The sequence below is a fragment of the Hibiscus syriacus genome, unplaced genomic scaffold (genome assembly GCF_006381635.1).
Source record: "Hibiscus syriacus cultivar Baekdansim isolate YM2019G1 unplaced genomic scaffold, ASM638163v2 tig00111693_pilon, whole genome shotgun sequence".
Classification (NCBI taxonomy): domain Eukaryota; kingdom Viridiplantae; phylum Streptophyta; class Magnoliopsida; order Malvales; family Malvaceae; genus Hibiscus; species Hibiscus syriacus.
The window spans coordinates 633,968-657,133 of NW_024063156.1; the positions used below are offsets into that span (position 1 = coordinate 633,968).

Consider the following 23,166-nt stretch of genomic DNA (forward strand, 5'->3'; position numbering starts at 1 on the left):
AATATAATTTTGTTGACTCATTTTTGTTAGTTACATGCATTTCACATTTAAATGATTATATTTCTTGTGTATATTATTTTGTAGATTCGTTCGTTTATTACTTGCATGCGCCCAGTTATTATAGTTGACGGAGCACATTTGAAAGGTCGATACCTTGGAGTAAACTTATTAGCAGTAGCCATGGATGCTAACAATGGGATATTGCCAATAGCTTACGGGGTTGGCAAATCTGAAACCTCTGATTCATGGACATGGTTTATGGGGCATCTTAGGGATTGCATAGGTCCTATTAGCAATCTGACAATCATATCCGATAGGGCAAACTCAATTGACAACGCTGTTAGAAGGTGTTTCCCAGATGCTTTTCATGGACTTTGTGGTGTTCATTTGTATAGAAATCTAAAATCAAGGTCTGCTGGTATAAAAAAGCACAAATGGACATACTGGAAGGCTGTAAAAGCTTATCGGGAAGTGGATTTCAATAAGCATATAAATTGTTTAAGACGTGTTTTGCCTCAGTGTGCTCAAACACTAGAAGATGTCGGGTTTGAAAGATGGTCAAGAGTACATCAACTTGGAGCAAGATATGGTTTCATGACGTCTAATAGTGCAGAATCAATCAACGCTCTAAGTCGTCATTCCCGGAAATTACCCATTACTATGTTAATGGAGTTTTTTCGAGCCTCTATTCAACAGTGGTACTACAAGAAAAGAAACCATGCAGGTATTATTTCTTTGAATTCGTAACTTATCATATTTATATATTTTACTAAGTATTGTTTATTTAAATTTACAGGAACATTGGAACATCGTGTTACACCATGGACTGAAAAAAAGATAACGAAACGTGTTGTGAAGTCAACGTCATGGAGAGTTGAACCATGTTCAAACACTTTGTTTCAAGTACTGGATAATAACTTAAATGGGCTAGTCGATCTAAATGCAAAGACGTGTAGTTGTATGAAATGGCAAACATCTGGTTATCCGTGTGGCCATGTTATAAAAGTTGCTCTTCATTTAAACCAAGATGATTCAAGCGCATACGCTATGGATTGCTACACTACAGAAGTTTATCGACAGACTTATGCCGAGATTGTCTACCCTATTCCACATCCTTCTGAGTGGGACATACCAGATGACTTACAAACAGTTTTGCCACCAGCCATGGACAGAAGGCTACCTGGCCGACCAAAAAGTCACGATCGTATACCGTCTAAGGGTGAAGAGAAGAAGAGATCGACATGTAGTCGGTGCAAGGAAAGTGGTCATACAAGGTTGACATGTGGATCACCAGTGCCATCAAAATCATCTTTTCCTCTACCAAAATATGGATCCTCATCAAAATCCAAAGCTCATATGGTGTCAAGCAAAAGGCAATCATCTTTAAAATCCCAATCACGATTGGCTTCACCTTTTGAGACTGTTAACTTAGGTGATTTTTAAATGCAAACGTTGTATTATGTGGATTTTATGTGTGAACTTTTAACATTTTCAGTTGAATTAATGACTCAGGCCAACCATTTTGACTTAACCAACTCTTGTTATTCAGTTGTTATCACTATTAGGCATGCATTTGACTATCGCAACACGGAAAATACAATCGCAACGCGAAATGAAAATCCCAACATGAAAATCGCAATGCGGAAATGAAAATCGCAACGAGAGAATCGCAATGCGAAATGAAAATCGCAATGCGAAATGAAAATCGCAACGAGAGAATCGCAATGCGAAATGAAAATCGCAATGCGAAATGAAAATCGCAACGACAGAATCGCAATGCGAAATTAAAATCGCAATGCGAAATGAAAATCGCAATGCGAAATGAAAATCGCAATGCGAAATGAAAATCGCAACGAAAGAATCGCAATGCGAAATGAAAATCGCAATGCGAAATGAAAATCGCAACGAGATAATCGCAATGCGAAATTATAAACGCATTGCGATTTTCATTTCCGCATTGCGATTTTCATTTCGCATTGCGATTCTCTCGTTGCGATTTTCATTTCGCATTGCGATTTTCATTTCGCATTGCGATAGTCATTTTTGCCTTCAACATAATGCAGATTGAAATCAACAAAATCAACCATTACATTTCAATCAATTAAACAAGCACAAATAAGAATTATGTTCGCATCAATTACACAAATCAACTTTTACAAATCATCTTTTACAAATCAATTAAACAATCAAAAAATAAGCAATAATTCTTATTTCCGATCATCTACTATTGAATCAACTTTTACAAATCAATTAAACAATCAAAAAACAATCAATTAAACTATTGAATCAACTTTTGCAGCTCGACATCATTTTCACGCAGTTCACTTCTGAGATTAACCTGCAGAAACCAAACATTTGTTCAAACAACACTTTCTACGCAAATTATTGAATTCTAGTTACTTAACCAAACATTTTCATTTATAAGTATAAACTTACCAATTGTTTATGGACATTTTTATAACGCGGATGCAGGTAGGCAGCGTCTCGTATATATCGATTTAGCCATATAATGCCGAAACCACAAGCCTACTGCAGCTTTATCTCTATCGGTGGGAGGTAGATACTTGATGCTTCCCGTCGTCAAACGCTCCAACGCCAAGCATACGAGAGGACCACAATCTCCTCTGGCTCCGCTCGTTTGTTGTGGCGCGGTCTCGTCTCTAATAACTGTAATATTGAGCTTCTTTGGCTTCTTGTTTCCAGAACGAGTCCAATAATTGATCGCATCCAAGAATTTAGCCAAATGAGAGCTCCATCCCTTAATAACATCTCTTAAATCAGCCAATGATATGTAATTTATCATGCTGTCATACACTATTGTCTTAAGGGATGGGAGCTGAAGCTCGACGAGAATCCAATGTTTACGTTCCAAAACAGGGATAAACACCTGCAATCATAAGTAATAATTCATTCATTTGCGCACTTATTTCATAAAACCTTTAAACTCAATCTAAAATAAATACTAACCTTATCGACCTCCCACCATGCAGGATAAAGTTTAGCTTGTCCATTGCCCAAATCAAATGATTCATCTCGTGCATTCTTCAAGTGAACGGCGTGAAAAGACGTCGGCATTATTGTATATCGTATATTTTTATTTTTCTTAAGTTTTCTTATTATTAGAAGACGTGTCACCCACGCATCGATATGCTGTTTTACAAAAAAAAGACATATATTAGTGACTTACATAAATTTAAAAAAAAATTAATCAAATTGAAATATAAGAAAAATATAAGACTTACCCCCCATCGAAATAGCCATTGTCTTCGACCCCTAATAATACGCCCCACCAAGGCCGTTCAAGCAACAAAAGATATCATCGGTGAGCTTGCATATGTCAGTGAAACACCCCTTGCTCCGCTCATGTAGATAAAAATCAACTGCGGTCTTAGCCCAAAGGGTGTTATCCAAAATTGTGTCCGGTAGTTGTTCCCTCTCCTCTTCAGATACCGGTATGGTACTGGCCGGTAACTCATACGAGAGCCAACTTGAATCCATCATGTCCGGCACGTCAGAGGGTTTCTCAAGAAGCCTACATATGACGCCATGTGAATCGGGCTCTTGAATGGTGGGAGGGACCTCTTCAATGATGACAGTGGCCTCTTGAACGGTGGGAGGGGACTCTCGAGGAATGATATGGGGGGCCTCTTCAACGATAGGAGTGGACTCTTGAGGGATGACAGGCGAGTCGGGCTTCTTCTTGCGGTGTCTTCGCACTATTGGGGTGTACGGAGACTTAATAGCACGTGCACGCTGTCTGATGCGTGAACTCCGTCGTGCAAGCATAACCCGACGTAAAGCATCCACTCTATCGGGCCGCTAAATAATTAAATACAAAAATCAGTAAATAAACAGACATGATATTTAAACAGTGAAAACAAAGACAAATATGTTTCAAACTTGCATTGTATTCACCCAAGTCATTATTCTATCATAGTTCACAAAATGCATCAGATAACAAAGAAAAATATGTTTCAACTAATACCCTGAAGTTAGTATTTGTCTTTGTTTTGTCTATTGGTTGAAGTAATGCAATCCATTCAAGTTTCAATTTGCAGAAGAAGAAATAGTTTACTTTCGCAACACGAAACTTAAAATCGCAACGCGAAACCAAAATCGCAACGCGAAATGAAAATCGCAACGACAGAATCGCAATGCGAAATGAAAATCGCAACGAAAGAATCGCAACGCGAAATGAAAATCGCAATGCGATTTTGGTTTCGCGTTGCGATCTTGTCGTTGCGATTTTGGTTTCGCGTTGCGATTCTGTCGTTGCGATTTTGGTTTCGCGTTGCGATTCTGTCGTTGCGATTTTGGTTTCGCGTTGCGATTTTGGTTTCGCGTTGCGATTTTAAGTTTCGTGTTGCGAAAGTAAACTATTTCTTCTTCTGCAAATTGAAACTTGAATGGATAAATTTACTTTCAACCAAAAGACAAAACAAAGACAAATACTATTTCACAGTGTTAAAGAATACACAGTTTAGCAGAATTGGCAGCAACCGAACAAATTTACTTTCAACCAAAAGACAAAACAAAGACAAATACTATTTCACAGTGTTAAAGAATACACAGTTTAGCAGAATTGGCAGCAACCGAACAAATTTACTTTCAACCAAAAGACAAAACAAAGACAAATATATTTCACAGTGTTAAAGAATACACAGTTTAGCAGAATTGGCAGCAACCGAACAAATTTACTTTCAACCAAAAGACAAAACAAAGACAAATACTATTTCACAGTGTTAAAGAATACACAGTTTAGCAGAATTGGCAGCAACCGAACAAATTTACTTTCAACCAAAAGACAAAACAAAGACAAATACTATTTCACAGTGTTAAAGAATACACAGTTTAGCAGAATTGGCAGCAACCGAACAAATTTACTTTCAACCAAAAGACAAAACAAAGACAAATATATTTCACAGTGTTAAAGAATACACAGTTTAGCAGAATTGGCAGCAACCGAACAAATTTACTTTCAACCAAAAGACAAAACAAAGACAAATACTATTTCACAGTGTTAAAGAATACACAGTTTAGCAGAATTGGCAGCAACCGAATAAATTTACTAAGCAATCTAAGTGAAATGGCTAATCTAAGTGAAATTACGAGTAAATTTATCATTAAGTTAAATATGGAAAATCTTAAACTTACCTCGTTGCGTAGAGTATGAACCTCATTCTGCAACGATACTATCATCTCACGTAGAGCGGCAACCTCACCACGTAAAGTTGACACCTCCACACGCCATGCACCATCGTTATCTCGTAGAGTACCGATCTCCTCACGCAAGGCATTGACCTCATCACGTAACTCCCTTGACTCATCCCGTTGAGGTGGAGGTGGAGAACAGGGAGATAGGAGTCGTGGCATCTTTGCCGGTCGCCTATCATGAGGTGATGGTGGAGAAGAGGCTCGATGATGTGACGGGATAGGTGATGGCTCTCGTTCTAGAGATGTATAGTCGGGTCGATCGGGTGATGGCTCTAGGTGAGGTGATGGCTCTCGAATTGGAGGAAGTGGATGCTGCTCATCATCCGTGCCATCAAAAAAATTCTGACTAGCTTGCCACCAATCAGTGGCAAGCTCTTCCTCCGTGGGTGTCAGTCTTTGTAATGGAATGTTGGCCTCCTAAAATATAAAAACTCAAACAAAGTTAAACGTCTACTATTAATAACTTGTTTATATATTATATGAAAGTATTTGTGTTAACTTACATTATTTATTGTGGCATATGGTATTAAGTCTTCCCAATCCAACAGAGTTTTCCTCTTCCAGGAAATAGCCCTGAGAATATCATTTGACGTTTTTATTGCATATGTACGCATGCTGGGGAAAGCCTCGAATATCCAATCTACAAACAATATAATAACAAAATTAGTAATTGTTAAATAATTAATTATAATTTTAGAAACATTATATAGAAATTCTTACCTTAAAGGCCCAAACAAAGCCTGACAAAGTGTATTTGGACCCATCGCCCCGCAAACTTTTGCGGTCATCAAAGGCAGACGACAACTTAGTCCAGGTAGCTTTCCATATATACGAACCCACGGAAACAGATTCCATGCATTCAGGTCCTCTACCAATATTATTAGCTCCCGATGAATAGGTTGTCTGGCCTCTCTGCCTAAAAAGCCGGCATACACAAGTAGTAGAAGGCATACTCGGACAACATCGACGTCTTCCATCCGAGTGAAACCAGCTTTCTTATTAAATAATTTCTTCAGGTCGTCGACATGTAGGTTCGGCTTCTCCATTGACTCATCCGGAAAAACCCGGGATAACCATGATGGGCGGGCGATATGACGAGTGTACCGGCCTACATCATCGTGTCCGAATCGTAGACCAGTGATTAAGCAGAACTCCTTCCGCCCAAAGCAAGTATACGCTGGTGGAAAATGAAACCATATCTCTTCCTCACCACGTTGTATACTGTCGGGTAGATTTGATGTCATGGTCTGAAGCCACAAATGGGTCAAATTAGCATCTCCACCCGGATGCTGTACTCTCAGCCATGGCCCGAAGCAGGTTTCCTCAAACAATTGTCTTTGAGCAGGTGAAAGCTTCTTTGCAATTGTAGTGGCCAGGCTGACTTTATTTCTCAAGGTCAATTGAGCCGAAAAAAATTTCTACAAAAACAATAAACATACCAAGTTAGATATACCAAAAACTACACTGTGAAGATTTACCAAAACAATAAACATAAAAAGTAGTAGTTTATTCTTGAAACTAAAATTTGCAACACTGTTTTGTCTTTTGGTTGAAATGAAAATCGCAACGAGAGAATCGCAACGCGAGATGACAATCGCAACGAGAGAATCGCAACGCGAAATGAAAATCGCAACGAGAGAATCGCAACGCGAAATGAAAATCGCAATGCGATTTTGGTTTCGCGTTGCGATTCTCTCGTTGCGATTTTCATTTCGCGTTGCGATTCTCTCGTTGCGACAGTCATTCTCTCGTTGCGATTTTCATTTATCTCGTTGCGACTCTTCTGCAAATTGAAACTTGAATGGATTGCATTACTTCAACCAAAAGACAGAACAAAGACAAAGACAAATACTAACTTGAAAATCGCAACGAGAGAATAGCAACGCGAAATGAAAATCGCAACGACAGAATCGTAACGCGAAATGAAATCTAAGTGAAATGGTTAATCTATTATTGAAATGACCAGTAAACTTATCATCAGTTTCAATATGAAAAACCTACAATAATGCAAACATTTCAAAATAAAAATAATTAAAAAAACTAACCCTCATAGGTTGATTTTCCATTTCTGAATATTGTGAGGGATTTCTGACCGTGAATGGTTGTGAGGGATTTCGCCGGAGATGGGGACGGAAATCTTCGGAGATGGGGACGGATTTCTTCGCCGTAGAGAGTGAGAGATGGAGATGGGACTGAGTTGTGATTTTAGGTTTTAGGTTATGAGTTGCGATTACGGGATTTTGTCTTAATATTCTTTTTGTAATTTGAAAATAAAATACGCGTAGCGATTATAATGGCGCTTTAAATATCGCGTTGCGATTTACGGATACGCGTTGCAATTTTATGTATTATCGTTGCGATTTACGGATACGCGTTGCGATATACGGATACGCATTGCGATTTACCCATACGCGTTGCGATTTACGGATACACGTTGCGATTTACGGATACGCGTTGCGATTTATGTGTTCGCGTTGCGATTTTCATATTCGCGTTGCGATTATGGAAAATCGCAATGCGAATTTGTACTATCGCATCGCGATTTTCAAGAATCGCGTTGCGATTTTGGAAACTGATTTGCGATTCTGGAAACTGATTTGCGATTCTGGGGATCGCGTTGCGATTTTTATTTCGCGTTGCGATTTTGTTGGTCATTTTGGCAAATCCAAAAAAAGTTGGTTAAAATCGTATATTATAACTTTTTTTTGGTCACTGAGGCGATTTTCTCATATAAAAAACTTGAAACAAAAATGGTGAATTATTTTCATTTCACTCGTGGTGATGGTGTGCATTTACAGCATTAGGGGGGGAAACTAAAATACACACTATATCTCAGGGATATTTGACCTGTAATATTCTGGTTGTCAGAAATCAGGCTTCGGCATTCTCGAAGAAGTCCCGGTCGCTGACTCAACAAGATCCCGTAGCTCCTTTGCATGGTTAGTCATCCCACCGATAGAGTAAGACTTAATCATGGTTCTGTATGTGATCTTATCAGGTTTACATCCTTTCTGCTTCATCATTTCAAGCACTCCCTTCATCTCTGCAAAGAATCCCATCCTGCCATAAGCATCCACCAGACAGTTGAAAAACACAATGTCCAACGTTACGTCAGAATTCTCAACGAACCGTAAAACACCAGCGATTTTTTCAGGTTTTCCGGCTTGACCATAAGCTCTTACCAGGGAGCAAAGGGTGACACAACTAGGTTTGATTCTTTCCGACCGCATTAACCTAAACAAATATTCCATCTGTTCAAATCACCAGCCCTTCCAAAGGCATCTATCACCACATTGTAGGTAACAATTGTCCACGAGTAATGGTATTTTTGCATATATTCCATCACAGCACTCATCTTCTCATAGTTTCCAGTTTTTCCATATGAATCTAATAGAATGTTGAAGGTCTTAATATTAGGCTGGATACCAGCACTCTGAAACCTCTCATAACACTTCTCCATGGTTTCGATTTGCCCACTGCTGCCGAAGGCTCTGATCGTGGAGTTCATGGTCCAAACATCTGGTTCACAATCCTTTCCCCTAAGCATCTCCACCAGTGTCATTTCCATCTCTTGGAACCTTTCATCAAACGAAAAGAACGAGTTACTTTCATGCAAGTGAAGTTCAATCGCTTTTTACACTATATTGTATATAATATGGCATTCAGATGGAGCATTCCTGAAACTACAGAAGAGAGATCAACAAGATACATTTTTGCCTTGCCGTAGGCGTCAATAAGGGTGTTGTATGTGACTGTGTTGGGCCGAATTCCCCGACTCGCCATGTCAGAAAGCAAGACACGTACTTTGTCAAAGGCAAAAACCTGCAGGCACGATTTAATGAGGATCGAGTAAGTCTGCACATCAGGGTGACACATAGGAATGTCCTTCATCTCCTCTAGAAGGTAAAATGCTTTATCAAAGAGACCACTCCGACTGTAGGCAGACAAGAGAGCAGTGTAGGCTTCAAGATTCATAACACAGCCTTCATCACTCATAGCTTGAAAGAGCTCACGAGCTTTCTCAGGCTGCTTGCATTTCCCAAGCATAACAATAAGCTTGATGTATATAGCAGGGTTGGGTTTATACCAAAGCTGCTCCCGTAGTAGCTCAAAAACCTGGGGAAAAGATGTGATGACCCTGGTGTTATAATTGGAACATGTGATCTAGGAAGTTAAACTTGTTTCTCAAGGGAGTAGATCTTCTGTGCGGCTGCCTAACTTAAGATTAATTTAGGGCGGATTTTAACCTAAAACGTTATTCTGTCTAGTACTCTAGTTTAAAAGTTCATACAATCGATAATAATTTCAGTTAAAACCCGAATGTGACATTGCAACTGCTTTTAACCTAAAATATTACCTATCCACTCTAAAGATTATACAATTGATAATAATTTTGGAAGTTAGAACCGGAATAGTTATAAAAATTTACGATATGATAACATTTTCGATTACAAACTAAAATGTTATATTACTGTAAAGAGTTACATTCATGATAAGTTTTTTTTTGTTGCAACCGATTCCTATCGGGCTGTATTTTATACTCGTCCTAAAAGAAATAAAGAACACTGCTAGATCATAAGATGAAAATTTTCAGCTTCTCTTTGACTGTAACTTGTTTATGTGATCGGTTAAGCCTAAGCACCATCATTTATAGTAAATCGGTATCTTCACCTCAACACCGTATGCAACATAGTTCTTCAATTCAGGAGATATTTGAAGGGGGAAAAAACATACCCACAAAATCCCAACGATGAAATTACAAAACTATATGTACAGAAACGAAGAGCAAGAAGAAATCTCAAAATTTCAATCAGACCTTAAGAGCAGATTCCCAACGCAAAGCAGTGATTCTCTCATGAAGGGCTTCAAGCACAGTCCTGGGAAGCAGCTTCTTGGAATTGTTGGGTCCTCTCTTAGTTTCGATAAAAGCCTTGGTGGCCTCTCGTCGAAGAATGACGGAAATAGCCTTCCTTGAAGCTATCTTCCTGTTCACTTCTTCTCTCTCGGCATGAACAAGTCCTTTTTCCCTTCTTCTATCACTCACTGTTAAGCTCCATGTTTCCTCTTCTTCATCCTTGTCTGGAGCAGATGTTTCGGACTTGGCAGCGGAAATGGACGAAACCCGGAGTGGCTTAAGGATATGAGTCGGTGGCCGATTGACAGCGGGTAGAAATGGGTGGGGGTGAGCCGAGAGAGTGGCCATTTTAGATTTGCGTACAAATTGAGCACCAGAAATTGAAGTGAGAGCAGGTAATCAATTGTATGGTATATTTAGCACTGCTGGACTTGGACGTTGGCTACTCTATCTGATTTGGATTTTGTTTGGGCTAAAGTTTATGAAAAGGTCCACTTTATAGTAATCCTAAATATTGATTAACGTTGATGTGGGTGTGCATGGGTCGAATTTTGATCGATTTGAATTTGATTATAATAATTTAAAATTTTTATCCGTATCTAATTAGATTTGATATTTGATGATTTTTCATTTAATCTGAATCTGATGTAAATTTTATGAATAAAATATGTCCCTCAACGGTTTCCAAAACAAATTTAAAAAATATATTTTTATTCGAAGAGAGGGAAATAATTGAAGAAATACATGGAGGGATTTGCTTTTACGCAATAAAAATATAAAAAAGTAATTAAAAATATAGAAAGAGTAAAATTATATAAATTATCTCTAAGAAACAATTTTACTATTATGGTAGATGTTCCACCTAGTGCTGATAAGGAGTTTCATTCCATTGTAGATGTTCCCCGTCTGTCTCCTGGACAAGCTGTTGATGTCTCCCCTGTTAATTGGGTAAATGATATGCTGAAGCTTTCTAATGTTACAGACGATGAAACGACTAAGCCAGCTGCAAACAAGTTAATTACAGATTTTCTATTTGGCTTGGTTTCTAATAGGAAAAAGGTCAACCAAATGCTGGTCCAAGGCAAGTGCAGAAAAAACCATGTTAAAAAGAAATCACTCCCCACTCAAGTAAAGGTCAACAACAGTAAATTCGTGTTACTGTTTGACACTCTCCTAACTAAGGGATATACAAGTATCAGTTAACCCAAAAGAATTTCGCTCCACAATCACCCATTGACAAGCAGTTTTGGCACACCACCTTGCGGTGCGAGATAGTTCGATAAGTCTAACTCGGAAGACAACAGTAAGTTCGTGTTGCAGTTTTGGCACAATTCAGTCTCGACATCGTCTTCTCTTCTAGTCCTTTCCGTTTAATATCAACACCACCACCACCACCTATAACTTTCTCCGACCCTGATAGAATTCTCAAACACTCAGTTCTGCAAAGTATAAAGGAAAGTATAATATAGGTTATCTAACTTGGCGGATGACTCGAAAGTTCAATTATCTGGCAGAAACATTAAAGACTTGAAACAATCCACAGCAACTTAAGCATGAGGTTGTTTGCAGCGGTGGAGGTGTGGAAGCAACAAGAGGCTGCTCTAATGTTTCAGCAGTAGGAATATCCGAGGATGGGAAATATTTTCCTTCAGCTCCTTCCAGAAATCCCATTTGATGCGGGCAACAAATTCTATTCGCTTGCCTTCAACCCTGCATCAGTTCTTTGCGGAAATGTCCGTTTTCTCTGGCATAGATAACGCACTTTTTACCAAATTGCCAACAGCAAGTCTTTCCTGCAGAATTACTTCCACCATTCTCAAATGTTACATTTTCAACAACCTTTGGTACTTCTTCAGACAAAACAGTAGTCCGCTTATCATATGAGGCTTCTTCCTTAGACTTCATCTTAAAGGCTTGAGATTCATCATCCCATTCCCAACTAATGCTGCTACAGCTCTTATCATGCTGAATAGAAACGTGTGTACTTCCTGAGATGCATGGGAATCAGCATCACCACCATCACTGTCCCTTTCATCTTGGCTTTTCTGATAATGTAAATATAAATTTAGTACAACATATAGTTTAGAGAATAAAATATAATTTAGGCACCCTCTTTGTCCATAGAGCCCAAGTTTCATTCTTCACCTGACATTCAAGACTTTGAAGTTAGAAGCAGCCGATGACGGACTCACCATAAAATCAAGAAAAATTATAAAGTAGGAAACATTTAGTACTCCATGTTAGAATGATAACAGGTTGAAATTGAACTCAGAATCTGTTTGTTTTGCAAAAGATGATTTGTTTTTTCTTTTACTTTTAACTGGTAAAGCATTGACTGATTAACGGATCTATCTATTGGCCGGAAAAAAAAACGGATCTATCTAAATTTACTCCCTACTTTAAGCCAATGTCTGTAAATTTTCATCGCAAATTCACGAGATGCATAGAAAAGTGATTCCTACATAGAAAAAGGAATACCTCCAAGATTCCATGACCAAAGCTACTTTTTCTGAAGGCACTGAAATCAGGTTGCCGGTCCCAACAGAAATTTCCAGCTGCTGGACCAGTAGTGAAGTTTGTTGCTCAAAAGCCACCCATATACTCGTCATAGGTAGATGATGGCTCTGGACAGTTACCAGCTTCATCAGCATGTTCAACTGCCATTTTCTCACGGTTTCCCCCATCTCCTACTGTGATATGTACTGGCCCACATGGATCTAATGTATGATTGTAAACTCGATTGGACCTCTCGTAGGCATGAACCTGTAAAACTTGGAACAAAATAAGTTCAGATATTTCATGGATACAATACATGTTGTGGAATGGATTTCCCCTCCAAACCCCCAAAGAAGAAAAAACAATATCCATATACGTGTGTATGTGTCGCACGTGTGAATTCAACTGATTTGATAAATGTAACATCAGTTCATGCGAAGCAAGTGACCATGTTCTTTTACTGTGTCAACTTAGATTGTATAATGTTGGTCCCTTGTCGGTTGTCACCGAAATACCATAGTTGATTTTCATGACTTACATGTCCATTCAAGACTATGTCAACACTATAACTGTAAAGTAGTTCTTCCATTTCCACCCTCGTACATTCTGCCTCTTTATAATGAGCTTTATATGAATTGTACCATGGTGGATGCCAAGTAGCTACCAGCCATGGAGTCACGGATCTATCGACATTAGCTAAGTCCCTCTCCAGCCACTTGTATTGCTTTGCTGCAGAAGAAATAAGTAAGAAGTCTTAGCAAGGTTTACACAAGAATTTGAAATGAGAAAGGGGGATTGCGGAGTCAGTGATATCACTTTTATACTTCATAATAGCAAGAAAAAAACACTCCTAAAATACGTTTACTCCTATAACAATGTAGTAAAATAGAGAATTTCTGTGATTGGATTTCAGAGAGATTAAAACACCTGAAACTCTATATTAGTCATTCATGTCATTAATTTATATAAACCATTAATAAAAGGAATTAATTGCGAGGGTAATCAGAAACATATGCCAAGAAAAAACGAACTGTCAAAACCAAAAAATGTAACAAAATCCTATCTTTGATATCATATGGAAAAGCTCTGTATAATGATTTTACAAGGACAATAGTACCTGATTTACTAAAAGGAACGTATGCTCCTAGCATGATGAAATGTATCCCTCCTGCATTAAAGGAATTGTAGAATGTTGATGAAGATCTGCTTTCCTCCGAAGGAAATGCAAATCGAGAACTGTAAGCTACAAAGCTCTGGTTCCCAACTTGCTTCTATTTCATGGTTCCCTTCTACTACCATTATTGGAGTTTTAGAAATTAAACTCTGCATGAACCTGCAGAAAAACATTCAATTAACATAAGTTCATAGTTTTCGTGCAGTTAAAGTCGGACTAAATGAAGGCAATCAACAAACCCTTCTCTACTAGACACAACCTAAAATAGAAAAAAAAAGGCAGTAAAAAACAAAAAGAGGTAATAGTGAAACATCTGACCTCCCCCAGTAATCCCAACGAGGCTGATAGGTCTCATGTATTGGAGTCTGTGGAAATGAGCATCATAGCAGTCTGAACCAGTACCATTTGTGAGATAAAGGTCTGCATAAGTGACATTTCCAACTAATAAAACTGAATCAGGCTTGTTCCTTTTCAAATGACTGATAGTGTCGGTTGTATTATATGTTAGTCCCAGATCTCCCACAACTGCTATTCTCTTTGGATAGCTCCTGGGAACAGAACTGGCATTGTCCGGAAGTGGTAGATATCACTCATGGCTGAAATGGATGGATCTCCGCATCGAAATAATATTGTGAGCTGGGTTTCAGTTCTACATTAGGGTGAAAAAAGTACAACACTCATCCAGTGGTTCAAATCACAAGTCCTTACAGATATTATAAAAAAAGTTAGGTAGGAAGTATTCACCAAAGTAGGGGAGACAAATGCCTGGGAAGGGGCATTTCAGAACCAGCATATTTTTTCAAGAGTAGAATAGCTCTAAAAGAAATCACTTATCATGTAATAACTTGCAACAATCATCAGGTAAACTAATCCTAGTTTCTTAACAGAATTCATGCACTATTTTCAGCCCAAACACCATAAAAATTTAAGAATGGTGATAAAAAACACTATCGAATTTAAAGTCAACATTGTTGTTACTAATACAAAACTGCCTGGTCGAAATTGTAAACTGAATCCAAAACCTTCTCCACCAAAAGAGGAAATACCTAATCAATGTTGTAAAACAAGAACAAGGCCAAAAATTTCATTAGGCTTGTTTTTGTATTGTCTTAATTAATTTTTAACTCTTCCCAATCAGCGGACATCTTCAAATGCTAAGATCACATTGTTGGGACAGAAAAAAAGCTCAGCAGTACCAAGCATACTGAATTGCAAATTCAAATCTATCTTATACTAAGTTAAACTACGGTAACCACTCAAACCTGTTAGATGAACATGGCGGATGCTTCATGAGTTAATGAAAACCTTGACCTCCCATATCGAACCAACTTGCAACAGTATTGAGGTTTAATGGCTTTATATTGTTACCAATCTGGAATTCCCCTGCAAAAGTTGCCAATATCTAATTCACATAAATCAAGCAATAGAGCAATAACAATAGAAATTGAGAAAAAAGAAAATATGCAGCTAAATTAAAATTTTCTTGCAGCTAACTGATTCCAGTGGCATCAACCAAATAAAAAAATGACTATAAATTAAACCACTTCCAAAATCACTAACAAAATTCTCATGATTCTCTTTTTACTTACTGCTTTCGCTTTGACATTAAATTTCCATTTTCAAACTTTAATGTCGTCGGTCGGCCCATCGAGAGTGGAAAGAATCCGGTCGGCATCGGTAACGGCGATGGCGAGGGAGAAAACAAAGGACCACCAAAATGTCATCGTTAAGGAATACTTCGACATTGCAGCGAGAGAGAATAAGAAACTGTGTGAAGAAAGGAATAATTTTAAGGGTAAAGTATAATAATTGTCACTGAACTTTTCTAAAGCTTTCATTTAGGTCCCCCAACTTTTAAAACTTGCAATATGGTCCCCCAATAGTTACGTCGGGGACCATATTGCAAACGGACTAAATGTTGAGGGATCATATTGCAAACGGACTAAATGTTGAGGGACCATGTTGCAAATGGACTAAATGTTGGGGGATTATATTGCAAGTTTTAAAAGTTGGGACCTAAATGAAAGCTTTAGAAACCCTTATTAAAAACATACGTTGATCCATATAAAGCAATCTTCTGAACCTTTGTAATCTCTGAACCCGACTGATTGTCTTCAATAAATATTGTCAAGCTGGTAAAGAAAAGCAATATTAACAACAATTTACTTAATGTTATGATAAAGACCAAATGGACCACTTCATGTACTCAAAATATAGACGTACCTACGGACATTCTGAAACTTGACATACTTCAAGACCAATGGTTTCCCCTGAAAAGAGGAAGAGAGAGTGAGCATCATGAGGTTTATCAATTCACGGTGAGTTCATAAAATACCCTTATTTCCTGACAATGGAAAGACAGACAAAGAAGAGCTACCTTCAGATTATCAGGGGATAAAATAGCAGCGTCACTTGGAGGGAAGTCACTGACGTTACTGCATTATGTAAAGCGGAACATACTCCTCAGTGAAATGCTAAGTGCTTAAAATGGATAAACAATTTGCTAGAATGTAATATATCTTTGGTCTTACCTAAACCCCATATGTTCCCTGTTAGTAAAAATTTCACCGTCTTTGGACCTGAAAAGACAATCTTTGTGTTCAAATACTACAACACTAGACAAAATCAAAGGTAACTCTAGGAGTGCAACTTGAAACAGGCATGCTTCAACGGATAAGCCAATAGGACTTTGCTTCAATGTGATTGCATTCAAGATTTATGGAAATGTAAAGATATAAAAACATTACCATCCTCATCGGATCCCGTGACGACGATGGAATGTAGTTTAATGACTTGAGTGAAAGGGATATAAATCAGAAGTTGCTCATCGCATCACTCTCAAGGTTCAAACCTTCATCTTCTCTATAACCCTAACTCATGAGCATAAAATTGAATGATTTCATGATAATAAAATTTCACAGAAGCAACAACTTAATTAGCAAAATTCATACATGATATTTACAATGTCGAATCGATTAACCCTAAAATCAATGTTATAAAGAACTTCAACGAAAACCATTAGTTTCCCACACAATAAAGTAAGCATATCAGCCTAATTAATTCAATAACAAATGAAAACCAGCCATTCTTAAGAGAAACAGAACAGGTTGAAGATAGTTACTTGCTTGAGGCATTGGACAAAGAATGACTGGAGCTTTGGTTAAGGCATTCAACTCCAGACCAATCAATAATATCCAAGAGTCAACCTAATTATAAAAAAAGGTTCCCAAATAATCATGTTAATACAATTTTCCAAGAAGCCTCCTTTCGATTAGCCCACAAATACACTGATAGCGAAATATTTCAATCATCCAAAGAAATAAAAAGGAACTTTTCAAGTAAAGAATATCATCGAAAACATATTCATTACTATTTTCCTTGTTTTCCATCCAAATTTTTTCAAAAATTTCTCAAAAACCAAACAAAGGGTATCCGTATAGGAAATAACTATGAGGACAGGAAGACTCACTTGGTTCCTTGAATTGCAGTAGCTGATTCAGAAGCCGACATGGTTTACGGGATTAACGAGATTGATCAACCTGAGAACGAATAATCGGAGTGAAAGTTAACGAAGAAGAAAAATCTTAAAACCAAAAAATAATGGCGAGTATTCGAAAAATACAAAACTGGAAGATGTTTACGAAACGTCGTCGTTTAAAGCGTATTATTATGGGTAAAGTATATAGTCACTTTCTAATATTTCATTTAAGTTTCTAAACTTTTAAAACTTTTAATATGGTCCCTCAACATTTAGTCCGTTTGCAATATGGTCTCCCAATAGTTACACCGGGGATCATATTGCAAACAGACTAAATGTTGAGGGACCATATTGCAACGGACTAATGTTGGGGATTATATTATAAGTTTTAAAAGTTGAGGGACCTAAATGAAAGCTTTAGAAAAATTCAATGACTATTACAATACTTTACACTAATTTAAATGTCGGATGATTGAAAATATGATACGTGTAGTTTTCGCGAACAGTTACTGACACTTTAGCTGATGAATGAAATTTTGGATTTTTTTATATCAAAATATCATTATTTAAAAATAATTTTTAAAATAATATCTATTTTATCTGATGTGTAACTTTCGTTGATAATTACCGACAATACTTGTAACACCCCCAACCCGTATCCCAACCCGGATACAAGTCAGAGATATTATATTGACTTTTAAAACACAACTCATTACAAATAATAGTAAAATACTTGAACTATATTACGAAAAATAATAATATACATATGGTAATATAAGTTTACCAAAATATTCAGAGCGTACACTTAACTATTTAATTACATGCCAACATCCATTTTCATAAGAAAATGACCTACTGATTAAGTTGCTTCTGATCTGATAGTTGCAGGAGTAATGTTGTCCAGCTGCTTAACCTCGATCGTCTACTTTATCGGATCCTACGTGTGAAACACTCACACGCTAAGTCATCGACTTAGTGAGGCAATAATATAATAATAATATCAATAAATATAAAGTAATTGCCAAAATGAGATGGGTTACAGTAATAAGATGTATGTAAGTAATGCAATAACCAAAACCATGTTTCTTACACATATACTTATCAAATTCACATTCATAAGTTTGCCTTAGTAAGTTCCTTAGCCCATGGTACCATACAGAGAACCTAAGGTATGTGAGTATTGTGAGGTTGTGCACTAGCTGTCACCACAGCTCATATAATTGCACCTAAGTGCCACGTAGAATTGCATCGGAGTGCCGCGTAGAATGCACTGTAGTGCCATATAATAATGTCCATAAGAACCACATATCATTCCTTAAGAATCATATACATATGCCAAGGATCAAGTATGTGTCTCACCAGACTTCACACATGTTCCAAAGAATACATATATGTCTCGAAGGACCACATATCATTCCTTAAGAATCATATACATATACCAAGGATCAAGTATGTGTCTCACCAGACCTCACACATGTTCCAAAGAATACATATAGTCCCGAAGGACCACATATCATTCCTTAAGAATCATATGCATATGCCAAGGATCAAGTATGTGTCTCACCAGACTTCACACATGTTCCAAAGAATACATATATGTCCCGAAGGACCACATAGACCCTCTACCCTTGGCATGCCAACTATACCTATAGTTCTCATTTACATAACATGGGCTTTCACAATTTATCTAATTCATATCACGTAGACATATTATTTTTCATACCTTTCATATAACTCATATAACTTTTCTTTCATATTCATGTCCCATAATGCATATGGTATGGATTCATGTCATATGTCATCATATGAACTACGATCATGTATCAAAATATTGAATCTAGACTTATCACAAGTCTAGAACTGAATAAAATACATATTCATGCTATGCATATGCATTCACCTAGATTTCTTTGTTTTCCCTCGATTGATCCTACTTGTCGATGGTTCCGGAACTCGATTAGGCTCAATATCTACATAAGCAAAATTTTCAAGATGATTATCATGCCTAATTCTTGAAATTAACCTCTAATAGCCTACCAATTTAAGAAATTGATAGTTTAGTCTCTATTCTTTCTTTTCTCTTTTTTTTTATTATGGGGGAATCGGTTCCCCCCTGGGGGTATCGATTCCCCTCTAGCGTTATGGAAATTCATATTCGTTTGAGGGGTATCGATTCCCCTTGAATGGTATCGATTCCCTAGCCCAGAAATCCTATTTTTTAGCTCGAAAATCACTTCATTTCAGCTTAACCTTCATATTTTACTTCCTTTAATATTCCTAACTTCCATATACATATTTAAACTCATTTCTATTCCATAATCACTTCTTTAAACCCACATTTCCATCATTTACATGGCATCAAAATCACACTAATTTTTCAAGGTGTTCTAATTCCAATTCTAACACTTCATATTCCTTAATTAACTGATGACAAGTCAATCTCACTTCCAATTCTTATTATGAACTCTAATCTAAGATTTCACTTTTCTACTTCCTTTCTTTAATTCTTCATATACTTCTCATCTTGAGGTTTTTAAAACATTAAACTTCCTTTAAACTTAACTATTGCCTAATGGTCATGAATCAACCATAAATTCATCAAGAAATTCACTAACAGAAAATCTTGCCTTAGCTTGGGTCTCACGTAGAAGAAGACGAAAGAAGAAGATGACTCTGGAAGCTTCTTTTAATTTCCTACTCTTCCACGTACTTAATATAATACTAACCCCAAAATTATATTACTATAAAAACCATTTTGTCCTTCTAATCTTCCTTCTTTATAATTCAATCCTACACAAAATAACTCAAATAAGTCATTGAACTCTTTCATCATTCTACTTAAATCACCAAATGCTGAAACTTTACAAATTGATCACTAACCCGACATGGAGGATGTTACAATACTGACATATCGATAATTGCTTTTATATATATATATTATTTTAGAATGTAAATGTATGTAATTTTGATATTATAAGTATACCTTATGATTTGGGTTGTCTGTTTAGCAATTGGATAAGTAAGCTACATGTTAATATGTAGATAGTATGTATAAGGTATGTTTGAATAAGTTACTATGTGTGTGTATGTTTATAGTGCAAGTGTACAATCGAGTATAAAGACTGCAATTGTGGAACACGAATTAAATTATCTTAATGGTTAAAAGATAATTGTTATCTTTAAAGGTCTTAGGTTCGAATATAAACGACCGTAAATTTAAACGTTATTGTCAAATATTGAAAGTCTTTAGAATAGATAATATCACTTATAATTATCACATATAATAAGTAAATAAAGATTGTAATTGTGGATATGTTCGATTTTCTACATAAACAAAAAAATGAATAAGAAATTATACATGAACAAAAAAAATTATCGTCGGAGTCGTTTTAGCATTTTTGGTTTAGAATTTGAAGGAAATTAGGTTGTTGATTTGGAAGATCGAGAATGAATATTTTCAGATTAGCAGGTGATTATGACTCACCTGGCCAGCATTCTCGTCTTGCTCCTCAAGATTCATACTATGAAATCTTGCGCCGGTGATTTTTTCTCCTTTTTTTTTTTCTGTTTTTTCAAACTATTACTTTTATTCTTAGGTTTCCATTCGTTTTCCAGATTTTTTATTTTGCTTCATCTGCGCCAGGTATTTCTTTGAAGACCCAAGAGCTTTTCGCCATCGTTTTTCGCTAGCCGTTACTTGGATATTTTCACTGATTTCATCTCTCTTCACAACACTTTGATGAAATTAATATTTCTGGGAAGCTCCTTTCGAGTATTTGTAACATCCGTGTCCATAAGATTGTTCAAAGGTCAAAGACCATGACACTTTCCGCCATTATTCCTCTATTCCCTTGCCTGCTCTGGCCCTTTTCATTCACGGGAAATTCACCTTCAAGAGGTATTGTTTTCAACTTCTTCTTCCTCCAGTATTATGGTTCATTTTATATTTTGATTTAACGGAAAATGGTTCCCAGGTAATGTGGACATTTCCTTATATCTAGGAGCTGTTGCCATACTTCCTCAGCTTGTACTCTTACAAGGACGAGAAACATTAACAACTTGACTGGCCAATATTATTCCTTCTGGGGTATGCTTTAATTTTCTAATGTTTTTAAAGCAATGTCTATTTAAATCATTGTTAATACTTTGTATGATAATTTTAGGTTAGGACATTTGTTTTCTTCAATTATTTTTCTTTATGTTTAATTTTACAGTCCCCCAACATTTATTCCGTTTGCAATAGGTCCCTCAACTTAATCACTGTTAGAAATTAGGGTAAATTATATAAACGGTCATTGAACTTTTCAAGCACTTGAATTTAGGTCCCCAACTTTTAAAACTTGCAAAACAGTCCCCCAATAATTTATTTTCTTATTAAATATAGATGTATAGAAAATATAATGATTCAATTTATATTAAATGTATGAATCATTTATACTTTTGATATTTTTATTTTTCTGTATAAACTAGTATTAAAATATGGTTTATATTTTAATCAATATTTCAATATCGAATAAAATATATTTATATAAATGTATATTTATATTTAGATGTATAATAAAAAATATATTCATATATTAACGTATGAATCATTTATATTTTTGAATATTTTATTTTAATAAGAAATTAAAATTATTAATTATATTAGAAATACTCAACTTAAGATTATATATATAATCATGAATTATAAATATGAAAAATATAATTATTAAATTTAGTTTAAAAATATATAAATCTTAAATTTATTCTTTTAAATATTGTATCACTAATATTTAAAAAATATTAAATCTATCAAACAATTTATCAAATATAATATTTTTATTGTAAAAAATATAATATTTTCCCATCATTTATTGCTTTATGCTCGATGGGATTTGCAGCTGGAAGAACAACAAAAGACTTCAGTTACCAGCTTGAGTTTTCATGCTGCATGACATATAAAACATACCCATCAATGCCTGGGATATGTTGTTGTTTTATGAGATAGGGATGTTAATAACTCAGTATCAAAATCTTGATTTCCAAACAAATATATTCATGCATAATAAAACAGAACCCCAAAGTTCACCAGATCTTTCATTTACATTAGATATAACAACAATAAGATGATACTTTACCAACACTAATGCTCCCAAGCTTTCTTTTCCAATTACCAGCTATGGACTTCCACCACCGCCTCCAGTCTGATGAAGCATTGCATCAATTTCATCTCCATCCTCCATCTCAAGCTGCCCCAAACATCAGATTATTGATTTATTATCCAAAACTTCTCACAATAAATTTATACGTTTGGTCCTCGTCCATTTTGGTGATTTGGTGTTCAGGACCTTGAAATGATAGAGGATTTTGAAATTTACCTCGTCGGGAGTCTGCTCTCCTCGGAGCCTCCGCCCATCAAATAAGAAAGCAATCGAGTTGAAATCTACCGACTGCCTATCGCAATACGCATTCATCAATTTCCTCAGCTGAGTGCTTCTCTTGATCCTAAAAAACACTTCGTTGCCGTCCTGCACAATATACGATCAGATCAAAAATAAATGGAAAAGATTAAACAAAAAAGAGAGAGATGAAACGAAGGAAAACAAAACGAATACCTGGCCCTTCACTTTGAGATTAATGTGAGCAGCATCCCCCGGCTTCTTGTCCTCCGTCTGTCCTCCGCCGCTAGCTTCCGCCGACATTCTCACCGAGCCGCTTCTTTTAAGTCACCTCCGCTTATGTGGAGAAATTAAAAAAAGGCGAATTGGAGGGAAGAAGACAAATGGTGGGTGCTTTGAAATAGAAAAAGGAAGCGTCGGTTTTACGCTATATATACAATCTGTAAACCATTATGTGTGTGGGCTAAGGGAACATTGGTTTTAGGATGGGGACCCTTTAAATGGACGGCTAAAATCGACTATGGGGAAATTGGACGGTTGAGGGTGATTCCCATAATGGGATAAAGTCGAA

The 23,166-nt window shown here is 36.5% G+C and overlaps 2 protein-coding genes and 4 pseudogenes across 2 annotated transcripts; 1 reads left to right on the forward strand and 5 right to left on the reverse strand.

Moving 5' to 3' along the window:
* Positions 1-7,943: 7,943 nt before the first annotated feature.
* On the reverse strand, positions 7,944-10,448 carry LOC120167684 (pentatricopeptide repeat-containing protein At5g48730, chloroplastic-like). The gene is given in 4 exon segments (XM_039176627.1): positions 7,944-8,470; positions 8,473-8,792; positions 8,924-9,330; positions 10,031-10,448. Coding segments are annotated over 4 exon segments (1,506 nt in total). The 5' UTR covers positions 10,418-10,448; the 3' UTR covers positions 7,944-8,078.
* Positions 10,449-10,943: 495 nt separating this feature from the next.
* On the reverse strand, positions 10,944-12,131 carry LOC120167769 (annotated as a pseudogene).
* A 5-nt stretch (positions 12,132-12,136) lies between these two features.
* On the reverse strand, positions 12,137-15,474 carry LOC120167685 (annotated as a pseudogene).
* Positions 15,475-15,768: 294 nt separating this feature from the next.
* Positions 15,769-17,249, reverse strand: LOC120167770 (annotated as a pseudogene).
* A 3,415-nt stretch (positions 17,250-20,664) lies between these two features.
* LOC120167686 lies at positions 20,665-21,309 on the forward strand (annotated as a pseudogene).
* A 922-nt stretch (positions 21,310-22,231) lies between these two features.
* Positions 22,232-22,987, reverse strand: LOC120167667 (small ubiquitin-related modifier 1-like). Its single transcript, XM_039176611.1, has 3 exons — positions 22,812-22,987; positions 22,575-22,724; positions 22,232-22,445 (listed from the first exon to the last, which is right to left on the reverse strand). Exons 1-3 carry the CDS (start codon positions 22,896-22,898, stop codon positions 22,374-22,376), a joined length of 309 nt encoding a protein of 102 aa, XP_039032542.1. The 5' UTR covers positions 22,899-22,987; the 3' UTR covers positions 22,232-22,373.
* Between the last annotated feature and the right edge of the window lie 179 nt (positions 22,988-23,166).

What these genes read in the sequence shown, in the direction of transcription:
- LOC120167667 (XM_039176611.1), bottom strand. Translation starts at nt 22,898, where the DNA reads ATGTCGGCGGAAGCTAGCGGCGGAGGACAGACGGAGGACAAGAAGCCG. An exon ending in ATCTCAAAGTGAAGGGCCAG is followed by an intron (nt 22,725 to 22,811) that starts GTATTCGTTTTG and finishes TATATTGTGCAG; the next exon opens with GACGGCAACGAAGTGTTTTT. An exon ending in GAGAGCAGACTCCCGACGAG is followed by an intron (nt 22,446 to 22,574) that starts GTAAATTTCAAA and finishes TGTTTGGGGCAG; the next exon opens with CTTGAGATGGAGGATGGAGA.